Genomic DNA, 13,939 nt, shown 5'->3' on the forward strand with positions numbered 1-13,939 from the left:
TTGTGTATGCCGGCTTTTTAGGCAGAGAGGCCAGACAACCTATTCATCGGGAGCTAATAATATTGGTAGAGGACCTGAATGCATGGAATCTGTTTCCGTGGGGTTCATATATATGGAAAGCTACCTGGACTAAGTTGTCGTCTGCCTTTGATGACCGCAAAAGTTTGCGGGGCGATGGGTCCAAATACACTTTGTCAGGCTTTGTTTGGGCCTTTAAGGTAAGAATTTCTATATAATGTTTCTAAAATTATAATTAATTATTTAACAATTACTAATTTTGTTATTATATTGTTTGTAGATTTGGATATTCGAGGCTTTCCCCAGCATGCGTACATATGCAATAAAAACGTCAAATGATATTCCCAGGGCTATTTCCTGGAAGAGGAAAACTCTGTTGGATTGGGAAGACTTAATACCATATGCGACAATAAATAATGTAAGTTAACACAAATACTTTCATATAATATATAAACAAGTTATTAATAGTAGACGTTTAACTTTGTTTGAGTTTTTATATTTTAGGAGGCCAACATTCCATTACAAAGACTGACACCCACGGAGGAAGAGCTTGCCACTGATTGGTGGCAAGCTAGTCAGAGTTTTTTTGATGGCACGGATGATGAGCAGCATCCACTTCCTCCAATTCGAGAGCCATCACCTCACCTAGAGCCATCACCCGATCGACCCGACAATACACCTCTAGAACGAGAGCCATCACCTATCTCGTCACATCATCGAGCCTCTTCTCCACCATCACCTCATGATAGGCGACCGGCAAAGATGCCACGACTCCTATCTCCCTGTTCTCCACCTCCACCTCCACGGGATGAGTCAAGGGAGTTACGTGATGAGGTCAATGCCTTGCGTGAGGAGATCGGTACTCTACGCGATAACGATGGTGCATGGCGTGTGGAGGTGTCAACTTTACGTGGTGAGGTTGCCGCTCTACGTGAGATGATAGTATCGTTGCAGAATGAGGTTCATACTCTACGCAACGAGGTAAGTTTAAGATTTTCCATATTTAACTTAATGATAAATTTACTCGTAATTTCACTTAGATTAGCCATTTCACTTAGATTGCTTAGTAAATTTATTCGGTTGCTGCCAATTCTGCTAAACTGTGTATTCTTTAACACTGTGAAATAGTATTTGTCTTTGTTTTGTCTTTTGGTTGAAAGTAAATTTGTTCGGTTGCTGCCAATTCTGCTAAACTGTGTATTCTTTAACACTGTGAAATAGTATTTGTCTTTGTTTTGTCTTTTGGTTGAAAGTAAATTTGTTCGGTTGCTGCCAATTCTGCTAAACTGTGTATTCTTTAACACTGTGAAATAGTATTTGTCTTTGTTTTGTCTTTTGGTTGAAAGTAAATTTGTTCGGTTGCTGCCAATTCTGCTAAACTGTGTATTCTTTAACACTGTGAAATAGTATTTGTCTTTGTTTTGTCTTTTGGTTGAAAGTAAATTTGTTCGGTTGCTGCCAATTCTGCTAAGCTGTGTATTCTTTAACACTGTGAAATAGTATTTGTCTTTGTTTTGTCTTTTGGTTGAAAGTAAATTTGTTCGGTTGCTGCCAATTCTGCTAAACTGTGTATTCTTTAACACTGTGAAATAGTATTTGTCTTTGTTTTGTCTTTTGGTTGAAGTAATGCAATCCATTCAAGTTTCAATTTGCAGAAGAAGAAATAGTTTACTTTCGCAACACGAAACTTAAAATCGCAACGCGAAACCAAAATCGCAACGCGAAATGAAAATCGCAACGACAGAATCGCAACGCGAAACCAAAATCGCAACGACAAGATCGCAACGCGAAACCAAAATCGCATTGCGATTTTCATTTCGCGTTGCGATTCTTTCGTTGCGATTTTGGTTTCGCGTTGCGATTCTGTCGTTGCGATTTTCATTTCGCGTTGCGATTTTGGTTTCGCGTTGCGATTTTAAGTTTCGTGTTGCGAAAGTAAACTATTTCTTCTTCTGCAAATTGAAACTTGAATGGATTGCATTACTTCAACCAATAGACAAAACAAAGACAAATACTAACTTCAGGGTATTAGTTTGAAACATATTTTTCTTTGTTATCTGATGCATTTTGTGAACTATGATAGAATAATGACTTGGGTGAATACAATGCAAGTTTGAAACATATTTGTCTTAGTTTTCACTGTTTAAATATCATGTCTGTTTATTTACTGATTTTTGTATTTAATTATTTAGCGGCCCGATAGAGTGGATGCTTTACGTCGGGTTATGCTTGCACGACGGAGTTCACGCATCAGACAGCGTGCACGTGCTATTAAGTCTCCGTACACCCCAATAGTGCGAATACACCGCAAGAAGAAGCCCAACTCGCCTGTCATCCCTCAAGAGTCCACTCCTATCGTTGAAGAGGCCCCCCTATCATTCCTCGAGAGTCCCCTCCCACCGATCAAGAGGCCACTGTCATCATTGAAGAGGTCCCTCCCACCATTCAAGAGCCCGATTCACATGGCGTCATATGTAGGCTTCTTGAGAAACCCTCTGACGTGCCGGACATGATGGATTCAAGTTGGCTCTCGTATGAGTTACCGGCCAGTACCATACCGGTATCTGAAGAGGAGAGGGAACAACTACCGGACACAATTCTGGATAACACCTTTTGGGCTAAGACCGCTGTTGATTTTTATCTACATGAGCGGAGCCAGGGGTGTTTCACTGACATATGCAAGCTCACCGATGATATCTATTTGTTGCTTGATCGGTCTTGGTGGGGCGTATTATTAGGGGTCGAAGACAATGGCTATTTCGATGGGGGGGTAAGTCTTATATTTTTCTTATATTTCAATTTGATTAATTTTTTTTTTAAATTTATGTAAGTCACTAATATATGTCTTTTTTTGTAAAACAGTATATCGATGCGTGGGTGACACGTCTTCTAATAATAAGAAAACTTAAGAAAAATAAAAATATACGATATACAATTATGTCGACGTCTTTTCACGCCGTTCACTTGAAGAATGCACGAGATGAATCATTTGATTTGGGCAATGGACAAGCTAAACTTTATCCTGCATGGTGGGAGGTCGATAAGGTTAGTATTTATTTTAGATTGAGTTTAAAGGTTTTATGAAATAAGTGCGCAAATGAATGAATTATTACTTATGATTGCAGGTGTTTATCCCTGTTTTGGAACGTAAACATTGGATTCTCGTCGAGCTTCAGCTCCCATCCCTTAAGACAATAGTGTATGACAGCATGATAAATTACATATCATTGGCTGATTTAAGAGATGTTATTAAGGGATGGAGCTCTCATTTGGCTAAATTCTTGGATGCGATCAATTATTGGACTCGTTCTGGAAACAAGAAGCCAAAGAAGCTCAATATTACAGTTATTAGAGACGAGACCGCGCCACAACAAACGAGCGGAGCCAGAGGAGATTGTGGTCCTCTCGTATGCTTGGCGTTGGAGCGTTTGACGACGGGAAGCATCAAGTATCTACCTCCCACCGATAGAGATAGAGCTGCAGTAGGCTTGTGGTTTCGGCATTATATGGCTAAATCGATATATACGAGACGCTGCCTACCTGCATCCGCGTTATAAAAATGTCCATAAACAATTGGTAAGTTTATATACTTTTGGTTTGAAAATGTTTGGTTAAGTACCTAGAATTCAATAATTTGCTGTTTGTAGGTTTTAGATGTGTAGAAAGTGTTGTTTGAGCAAATGTTTGGTTTCTGCAGGTTAATCTCAGAAGTGAACTGCGTGAAAATGATGTATGGCTGCAAAAGTTGATTCAATAGTTTAATTGATTGTTTTTTGATTGTTTAATTGATTTGTAAAAGTTGATTCAATAGTAGATGATCGGAAATAAGAATTATTGCTTATTTTTTGATTGTTTAATTGATTTGTAAAAGATGATTTGTAAAAGTTGATTTGTGTAATTGATGCGAACATAATTCTTATTTGTGCTTGTTTAATTGATTGAAATGTAATGGTTGATTTTGTTGATTTCAATCTGCATTATGTTGAAGGCAAAAATGACTATCGCAATGCGAAATGAAAATCGCAACGAGAGAATCGCAATGCGAAATGAAAATCGCAATGCGGAAATGAAAATCGCAACGAGAGAATCGCAATGCGATTTTCATTTCGCATTGCGATTTTCATTTCGCATTGCGATTATCTCGTTGCGATTTTCATTTCGCATTGCGATTTTCATTTCGCATTGCGATTCTCTCGTTGCGATTTTCATTTCGCATTGCGATTTTCATTTCGCATTGCGATTCTCTCGTTGCGATTTTTATTTCCGCATTGCGATTTTCATGTTGGGATTTTCATTTCGCATTGCGATTCTCTCGTTGCGATTGTAATTTCCGTGTTGCGATAGTCAAATGCATGCCTAATAGTGATAACAACTAAATAACAAGAGTTGGTTAAGTCAAAATGGTTGGCCTGAGTCATTAATTCAACTGAAAATGTTAAAAGTTCACACATAAAATCCACATAATACAACGTTTGCATATGAGCTTTTGATGGCAACGTTTACATAATACACATAAAATGTTAAATGTTAAAACGTTTACATAATACAACTGAATAACAACGTTTACATAATACAAAGTTCACACCATATGAGCTTTGGATTTTGATGAGGATCCATATTTTGGTAGAGGAAAAGATGATTTTGATGGCACTGGTGATCCACATGTCAACCTTGTATGACCACTTTCCTTGCACCGACTACATGTCGATCTCTTCTTCTCTTCACCCTTAGACGGTATACGATCGTGACTTTTTGGTCGGCCAGGTAGCCTTCTGTCCATGGCTGGTGGCAAAACTGTTTGTAAGTCATCTGGTATGTCCCACTCAGAAGGATGTGGAATAGGGTAGACAATCTCGGCATAAGTCTGTCGATAAACTTCTGTAGTGTAGCAATCCTTAGCGTATGCGCTTGAATCATCTTGGTTTAAATGAAGAGCAACTTTTATAACATGGCCACACGGATAACCAGATGTTTGCCATTTCATACAACTACACGTCTTTGCATTTAGATCGACTAGCCCATTTAAGTTATTATCCAGTACTTGAAACAAAGTGTTTGAACATGGTTCAACTCTCCATGACGTTGACTTCACAACACGTTTCGTTATCTTTTTTTCAGTCTATGGTGTAACACGATGTTCCAATGTTCCTGTAAATTTAAATAAACAATACTTAGTAAAATATATAAATATGATAAGTTACGAATTCAAAGAAATAATACCTGCATGGTTTCTTTTCTTGTAGTACCACTGTTGAATAGAGGCTCGAAAAAACTCCATTAACATAGTAATGGGTAATTTCCGGGAATGACGACTTAGAGCGTTGATTGATTCTGCACTATTAGACGTCATGAAACCATATCTTACTCCAAGTTGATGTACTCTTGACCATCTTTCAAACCCGACATCTTCTAGTGTTTGAGCACACTGAGGCAAAACACGTCTTAAACAATTTATATGCTTATTGAAATCCACTTCCCGATAAGCTTTTACAGCCTTCCAGTATGTCCATTTGTGCTTTTTTATACCAGCATACCTTGATTTTAGATTTCTATACAAATGAACACCACAAAGTCCATGAAAAGCATCTGGGAAACACCTTCTAACAGCGTTGTCAATTGAGTTTGCCCTATCGGATATGATTGTCAGATTGCTAATAGGACTTATGCAATCCCTAAGATGCCCCATAAACCATGTCCATGAATCAGAGGTTTCAGATTTGCCAACCCCGTAAGCTATTGGCAATATCCCATTGTTAGCATCCATGGCTACTGCTAATAAGTTTACTCCAAGGTATCGACCTTTCAAATGTGCTCCGTCAACTATAATAACTGGGCGCATGCAAGTAATAAACGAACGAATCTACAAAATAATATACACAAGAAATATAATCATTTAAATGTGAAATGCATGTAACTAACAAAAATGAGTCAACAAAATTATATTGATTTACTAACCGTAGCACCAATGGCGATAAACAGCAACTCAAAGCATCCATCTCTATCTGTTTTGATATGAGTTACCGACCCAGGATTTTTCAGCTTTAAATTGTGACAATAAGCCGGCAGTTGGGCAAACGATGCTTCTGGCGACCCCCTCAACAATTCCAAGGCATAACATTTGGCTCTCCAAGCTTGAGAATATGATATACTAATCTTGAACCGAGCATTCATGTCAGTCATAATTTCATGTCCCCGATATACCCTGCCATTCAAAAACATTAACTCAGCCAGAAAACCACCCAACACCTTTTTGTTTGCCTGTCTATGGTGAGGAAAAACTTGGGTTCTTGAACATGTATGTTTATCAATAAAAGTCCTAACTTGAAACATTTTGCAATCTTTTATTCTCTTTGCAATCATACGCCACATACAGTTTTTGTCAATCATACACCTTGTTTCGAAACGATCTTTGCTTGATTTGTTAACTTTTAGTTGATAGCCATCTTCCACACATTTCGTATACAAAGCTATCTTCAAGTCTTCCTTTGTATCAAAACAATCATCTTTCTTGATACGAATAACTTTTGTGTAACAATCAACTGCTTTCTTTATCAACTCTTCTTCCGGTATCTGAAGTAATTCTGGCATATTCCAGTTATACGCCCGTGGCATTTTCTTTTCTTCGGGGAATTTTTCTTCTTCTTTTTCTTCTTCAGGATTATATGAATTACAGAATGGATGTTCAACATGTTCATTCACAGTCGTAACTTCCTCCTCATTATCATCATCAATACATTCTTCGGCAACGGCTGTTTCATCATCAAAATTCGGGTATTGACCAATATCAAAATCATTACATGCAGGGTCTGTTTCTTCTTCTGAAACATCATCAAAATCCGTGTATTGACCAATATCAAAGTCCGGATATTGACCAAGACCAAATTTCGAATACTGACTAGTACTCACAATTTTTTCTGTTGGCTCATCATCGTCTAACTGGTCAATACGAAAACCGGAATTTGGTGCTGAAAGTTGATTGGGATTTGGATTAGAGAAAGGTTGTGGGTTTTGAGAAAAACTTAGTTGATTACTACCCGCTACTGACCCAACAATACTACTTCTAGGTTCAACAACATACAATGTAACATCATCTTGTGAAACACTAATGTAAGCAATGAATCGTTCAACATCTTCATTGTCGGTTAACAAATAAACTTTACCATTTCTCTGATAAGATAGCCTAAATCCACTTAGGGGCTCTAAATTCAATTTATTTGAAACACGTAGCATTAGAGTTTCATAAGTTAACTTTTGTAAAGACAATTTTAGTTGAAGATTCATGGGTAAAGACATATATTGTAAAACACCATTAACATTATCCCATGACCCTCCAAAACACAAATCTATCCAAACATGATCAACATTAGATGATTTCATGGTTGTAAATTAATTTACTAAACAGACGAGCTGCGAAACTAAAACCTGTTGCCGGATTGGGAAGGATGTCGTTGGATATAGGAACGGATGTCGCCGGAGAGTGATAGATGGAGATGGAATGAGTTGCGATTTAGGGATTTAGTTTATGATTTCAGTGTTATATACCCAAAATTTCAGTGTTGTGATTTACAGATTCTCGTTGCGATTTACGGATTCTCGTTGCGATTTACGGATTATCGTTGCGATTTACAGATTCTCGTTGCGATTTACGGATTATCGTTGCGATTTACGGATACGCGTTGCGATATACGGATACGCATTGCGATTTACCCATACGCGTTGCGATTTACGGATACACGTTGCGATTTACGGATACGCGTTGCGATTTATGTGTTCGCGTTGCGATTTTCATATTCGCGTTGCGATTTTGGAAAATCGCAATGCGAATTTGTACTATCGCATTGCGATTTTCAAGAATCGCGTTGCGATTTTGGAAACTGATTTGCGATTCTGGGGATCGCGTTGCGATTTTTATTTCGCGTTGCGATTTTGTTGGTCATTTTGGCAAATCCAAAAAAAGTTGGTTAAAATCGTATATTATAACTTTTTTTTGGTCACTGAGGCGATTTTCTCATAATATTAATAACAAAATAACTAACACATTTTGTTATTGTGAGATTTCTAAGCCCCATCAGCTTAAATTTTGGTAACATTTTAAGTGATATCTAATATATTGATAATATTAATTACAAAATAAGTAATTAACATATTTTGTTATCGTAAGATTTTCAAGGCTCCATCAGCTCAAACTTTGGTAACATTTAGGCGGTATCTAATATGTTGATAATATTAATAACAAAATAAGTAATTAACCTATTTTGTTATCTCAGATTTCTAAGGTCTCATTAGCTTAAATTTTGGTAACATTTTAGGCGCTACCTAATATGTTAATAATATTAATAACAAAATAAGTAATTAACATATTTTGTTATCGTTGAATTTCTAAGATCCAATCAACTTAAACTCTCATAATATATTAGACACTACCTAAAATGTTGATAATATTAATAACAAAATAAGTAATTTACTTATTTTCTTACCGTTTATAATATTTTAGGCACAACATGTTATTTTATTACGGTTGATAATATTTTCAGTAATTAACCTAAATTATTAAAGTCAATATTTTTTTGGCCTATTTTACATACAACGATAACATTTCTGGTTATTACCATTATTATTATCAACACAAATAATATTTCCAGTGAAAACATATAACATTTTCGGTAGCGATTATAATCAGTCACCTATTTAATCAGTCACGTCGTTTTTTAGCCGTATTTTAACTTTCTCACAACAGAACCTCTCGATTGTTAGATCGAGTTGGATTTTTGTCTATCCGAACTCGACCTAAAAAAATAAACTCTTTCATTGATATCATTGATAACCTCCAATAATTAATTGTTTCGAAAAATAATCTCCAAACACCAATTTTTTTTAGAAAAAAAAACTCCCAATCATTTTTTTAGAAAAATGATCCCCAAATATCGCGTTTAATAAAAAGCGATTAAGATCTCATGTTATACGAAATGCGAGTTCGATACATTTATAGTGTCATTTATTTATAAATCAAATGAAGTTATTTGAAAAGTTGATGGATCTCGTATTTTGCACGCGAAGTCTTTAAAACGCGTTTTTTTAGAACGATAGGTAGTCCCATAAGGGCAATTGGGGGGGGGGGGCTTTTTTAAATAATGTTGTTTTGGGTTGTTTTTCTATTTAACTAATTATTGGGGGTTTTTTTAATAAAAACGCCAAATTTATTAAAATTAAAAGTTGACTTGACTTTTTAAGGAAAATTTCACATCGGACTTAAATATATACAATTATTTTATTATGTAAAATAGGGACTTAACTAAAAAATAATATAAAACGAGATATTATTACAATTATTCTTAAATATATAAAAGATAAATATATTTTTATCTCAGGTCGAGTTATTTTTCATCCTAACTCTAAATCCAATCTGATGTCATCCTTTAAAAACCTGACCGAATTAAACACAAAATTTTAAAAAGAAAAAAAACTTGACCCAATCAGATTAGGTAAGATTAGAACTCGTCGGATTTGAATTAATACCCATCCCTACTTACAATGTTATATTACGAAAATTTTCTAAGACCTTTAATGTTAAATGATACATTATTTTAATTTAGTCATCAATATATGTACGTTATTTTAGCTCTGTCTAAATTCCAAAACATTTTACCCTCATATTTACATGTCATGCTAAATTGGACCTGGTTCTAAATATACATAGAAATTGCTGTTTCAATTATAGCAAAAAATAAAAAAACTAGAAAATGTAAAAATCATCAAAAACCTTATCACACCAGAATAAATTTCATGCAAATGTCGAGAAATAAGCTTCATTACTACACGTTCCGAGATTTCTCTTGCAAACAACAATGAATAAAATACGTAAGAAACATAGAATAAAATTTGAAAGCCCTTTTAGTTACACAAAAAGGTATTCAGAACACTGTAGTGGCTTATGTCTAAAGAAATTATTACTTCCAATGAAATTTAATTTAGTAAAAAACTATTACTGACGGAAGAGATTTCCCATCAGAAAATTGTATCGCTAGAGATGAAATAATAGTTACTAGAAACAAGGTAGTACATATGAGATGTACATCACTCGATGTGTATGTGAATACCAATGGCAATGATCAAGATGGTGATTATGCAGAAGTATATCACGGCGTGGATTAGGATGGCTATCCCACTTGTGCACATGTTTCCGAACTCTATCACCCGAGTCCTCGACGGTAATTGGAAGAGCAACCCTGGCGACAGCAGGATGAACAAGCCGACTGCGACGATGACTGGTCCCCAATCTGCGCTCATGATTTCTCTTTCTTTTCACCTTTTTCTCTTGAACTCGCACTCGAAGCAAAGGGTTTGAGGATTTCTTTTGAGAGAGAGTTTTGGTCCTTCCAATACAAATTGGAAAAAGAAGTGGTTATACATATATGATGTAGGGATGAATGAGGCAATTCTAGGTGTGCACGATGAGAGGGATATGATACTAAACTTGATGAGAAAGTAGGGTTTGAGTTTCAAGGGTGGGTAAGGTATATAAATGTTTCAATGTTAAGGTATACAAATAAAAGGAAAAAACAGGTGCTAGCGTAAAGGTGAGCTTTCCTTTATCTTCTTGATGGGTAAAATATGCAAATAGTCCCTCTAATTATTAGGCAATTTTTTAGTTGAGTCCTACAACAATAAAAAAATATTAAATCATTATTAGATCTAAAAATATAAACAAATTGACCATTTTAGCTTTTTAACGGAAGATGACATGATAATTAATAACATTGGTGTAATAACAAGTTCAATTCTTAATCTTTACAATTTAACCTTCAACATTTATATATTATATGTATCTCTTCTTCTTAATTTTAGAAATAGTTACCTTTGAATAACTTTATTAAATTAAAAAAAAAATACAGCTTCATCTTCTTCCTCACCCACTTTTTTCTTCATCTACATCTTCTCCAACCATCATCTGCTTCCTCATTTCAATAATCAAAACTAAAAAAAAAAAAACATATTTACCCATAAATTCCACAATTAACCATCATTTTCTCTATTAACTACTCAATTTCTATCAAAACTAATATCTAAGTTAAAGTGTATTATCACCTCAAAATCATGTTAAAATATTATTTAGAAAAATTAAACTTGAGACCCTTATAAAGAAAATCCCATGTTTAGCCACTAAATTAACCTATATAATTATAATATTTCTAACTAAACTAATATCTAACATGAATTACGATTAAAATTGAAGATACAATTAACATGAGTTATGATTAAAATTGAAGATAAAATTAAAATTATTTTCTCACTTCGTTTGATAAAATTGAAGATAAAATTAACATGCGTTGTGATTAAAATTGAAGATAAAACTAAAATTATTTTCTTACTTCGTTTGAATATAAAAATAATAATTAATTAAATAATTACTTATTTGTTATTATAAAATTAATATCAAATTGTTTTTAGAGGCTCGTTCCCTAACAAATAAAGGGAAAAATTTTCAATGCAATTTTAGTCTATCATTCTAAAATCGAACTTTTTAGTTCACTGAAACCAACACTTTTTCAGGAGATTTTAACAAGAAAGGTACCTAACTATGCTAATATACATTCTTTTATGGTTTAATCACCGATATTAGATCAATTAATCGGCTAATCTTGATCGAATACTGTAGAGCCTCATTAAAGGATCAACTTATATTCATTCAACAACAAAAGAAATTTTATCAGAACCCAAAGTACTTTTAGTTAATTATTTCACGTGGAAAGATCAAATTCAAGATTGCTATGGCTAGCTTCACCGAAGTATACATGCATCATTTCATATATATGTGTACTAAAAGGGTGTGTAAATTTGGTTCTGATTCAAGATATTCTGAAAATCGTCGACTGGCTTGTCCATGGGATGAGTGTGAACCCCTTCGTAAGTGGTTAGAACCACAGTTTCATCTTTGGTTAGACGTTGGACTTGCTTCTTTACATTGCATCCTTGATGTGTGCATCGATAGTAGTTTCTGTACACGTATACAGACGTAAGGTTTTATACTAGGAGAATGTATTTAAAAAATTTTATAGAAAATCAAATTAAATTATTAATAAATTACAAAAAACAATTATTTGAGTCATGAAAATTTAAAATTTCCAGAAGATACCGTCTCCGTCGGTACCCTCAATTCTTATAGCATCACCCAACTGAGCTCAAAACCATGTATGCAATTTAATTCTAAATTTGTACCCATGCATGCATGTTGGCAAAGTTAATTTGAGTATGCGTGTCTAACACATATACATATGCATCAAGCTGTTCATTACATGTAACAAAATAAGGAAGAAAAATTAGCTGAAAATCACAGAAAATAAATAAAATTAAACCTTGGGAATTTGTTGTTCTTAACAGCCTTTTGCCCATATTTCCTCCAACGATATCCATCATCAAGTATATCAACTCGACTCCTTGTTTGAAAAGCATATCTATGCTTCCTAATCTTCTTCTCCTTTCTGCAACAATCACCACCCGTTGATTTTATCTCAATTTCAGGCCCGACAAATCTACCGTTTTCAACAAGTTCCTTAACTTCTGCTACCTGGGTGAACTTGTCTGTCTTCATATCCGACAACAACCCATTCGAAGTATCCCCATTAAAATTGTCTAAAAGCACTTGAGAACTAGTGTGTTCCATGTTTGATGGTGATGAGACAGGAAAGAACATTTGATAATTCTCCATATGAAGAAGAAGAAGAAGAAGATCAACTGCGAAAGAAGAGGCGGCGGGCTTGAAATGAAGGCTAAAAAAGATTTACAGCTTCATTCAACTCTGAAATATAAAGTAAAAGAAGTTGAAGAAAACAAAGGCATATTTAACGGGTAAAGTTGTCGTTGTGAACGCTATTATTTTTAAATATTTAAAATTTAGGGTATACTACACCAAATGGTCTCCCAACTATAGGAAACTTCTTTATTGAGTTCTTCAACTATTAAAAAGTTTCAAAATGATCATCCTACTATTCATATGTTTTAAATTTGTCCTTTTTCGTTAAAAAATTGATGGCCGTCTAAGCTGGACATTAACATGTTAACTGAGATGTGGTAGTAGCTTGAGATTATGAGATCATAGTTTATCATATCTCAATCAACATTTTAACGTCTAGCTGAGACTTTCGTTATTTTTTTAACAAAAAATGACAAGTTTAAAATATATGAATAGTCGAGTAATCATTTTGTAATTTTTAATAATTGAGGGACTCGACAAAATAATATCTTATAATCTAAGGACCATTTTATAACTTTTAATAGCCGAAATATTCTACAAAACATTATCTATAGTCAGGATTAAAATGTATATGTTTTATTATTTAGTTTTAATAAACATATTAATTAAATAGTAAATTTGATTCATTTAACTGAACGAATAATAAAATCTGAATTTAGTTAAAATGACGTTATTTCACACACGTGTCAAATAAATTTCCTAATTTTATTACTTATATATTTTAAAAAAAATCGGCTGGTGGGTGCACGCGTGTGATAGCGCCTCCTCCTCAGTTTCCTCGAAAGATTGTCAAAATTTTAATGCCAAATCAACGTAGCTTTTTCTCTTTGAAAGAAAGAGTAACCTTACATGTCCGGACTATTATTTTTGTTGTGTTTCTGTCCTTTAATTTTTTTTTTAAATTATATTTAATATTATATATTAATTTTATTTTAGTCATCTATCGTTAAAAATTAACAGAATTATTCATGTCACATTTAAAAAAAGAAACAAAAATAACATAATATTACCTTATTGTGGCATGTCAGCATCAATGTTGATTTTCTAATGGTGGATGATTAAAATGAAATCAAAGTGTAATATTAGATATAATTTTGAAACAAAAAATAATTAGGTGACTAAAACGGAACAAAAATAATAGTTAAAGTACTAAACCTATAATTTATCCCA

General features: G+C 34.1%; 2 protein-coding genes across 2 annotated transcripts; both read right to left on the reverse strand.

The window, feature by feature from the left end:
* Positions 1-10,084: 10,084 nt before the first annotated feature.
* On the reverse strand, positions 10,085-10,305 carry LOC120125367. The gene has a single exon (XM_039143795.1). The coding sequence runs from the start codon at positions 10,303-10,305 to the stop codon at positions 10,093-10,095; it is 213 nt and encodes a 70-aa protein (XP_038999726.1). The 3' UTR covers positions 10,085-10,092.
* A 1,447-nt stretch (positions 10,306-11,752) lies between these two features.
* LOC120125204 (probable WRKY transcription factor 75) lies at positions 11,753-12,828 on the reverse strand. Its single transcript, XM_039143685.1, has 2 exons — positions 12,372-12,828; positions 11,753-12,013 (listed from the first exon to the last, which is right to left on the reverse strand). Exons 1-2 carry the CDS (start codon positions 12,722-12,724, stop codon positions 11,836-11,838), a joined length of 531 nt encoding a protein of 176 aa, XP_038999616.1. The 5' UTR covers positions 12,725-12,828; the 3' UTR covers positions 11,753-11,835.
* Positions 12,829-13,939: the final 1,111 nt, after the last annotated feature.

Source organism: Hibiscus syriacus, unplaced genomic scaffold (genome assembly GCF_006381635.1).
Source record: "Hibiscus syriacus cultivar Baekdansim isolate YM2019G1 unplaced genomic scaffold, ASM638163v2 tig00110430_pilon, whole genome shotgun sequence".
Classification (NCBI taxonomy): domain Eukaryota; kingdom Viridiplantae; phylum Streptophyta; class Magnoliopsida; order Malvales; family Malvaceae; genus Hibiscus; species Hibiscus syriacus.

Excerpts from the sequence above, each read along its gene's own strand:
- LOC120125367 (XM_039143795.1), bottom strand. The coding sequence starts at position 10,305 with ATGAGCGCAGATTGGGGACCAGTCATCGTCGCAGTCGGCTTGTTCATC.
- LOC120125204 (XM_039143685.1), bottom strand. The coding sequence starts at position 12,724 with ATGGAGAATTATCAAATGTTCTTTCCTGTCTCATCACCATCAAACATG. Across the intron at positions 12,014-12,371 it reads AAGAACAACAAATTCCCAAG|AAACTACTATCGATGCACAC; the intron begins GTTTAATTTTAT and ends ATACGTGTACAG.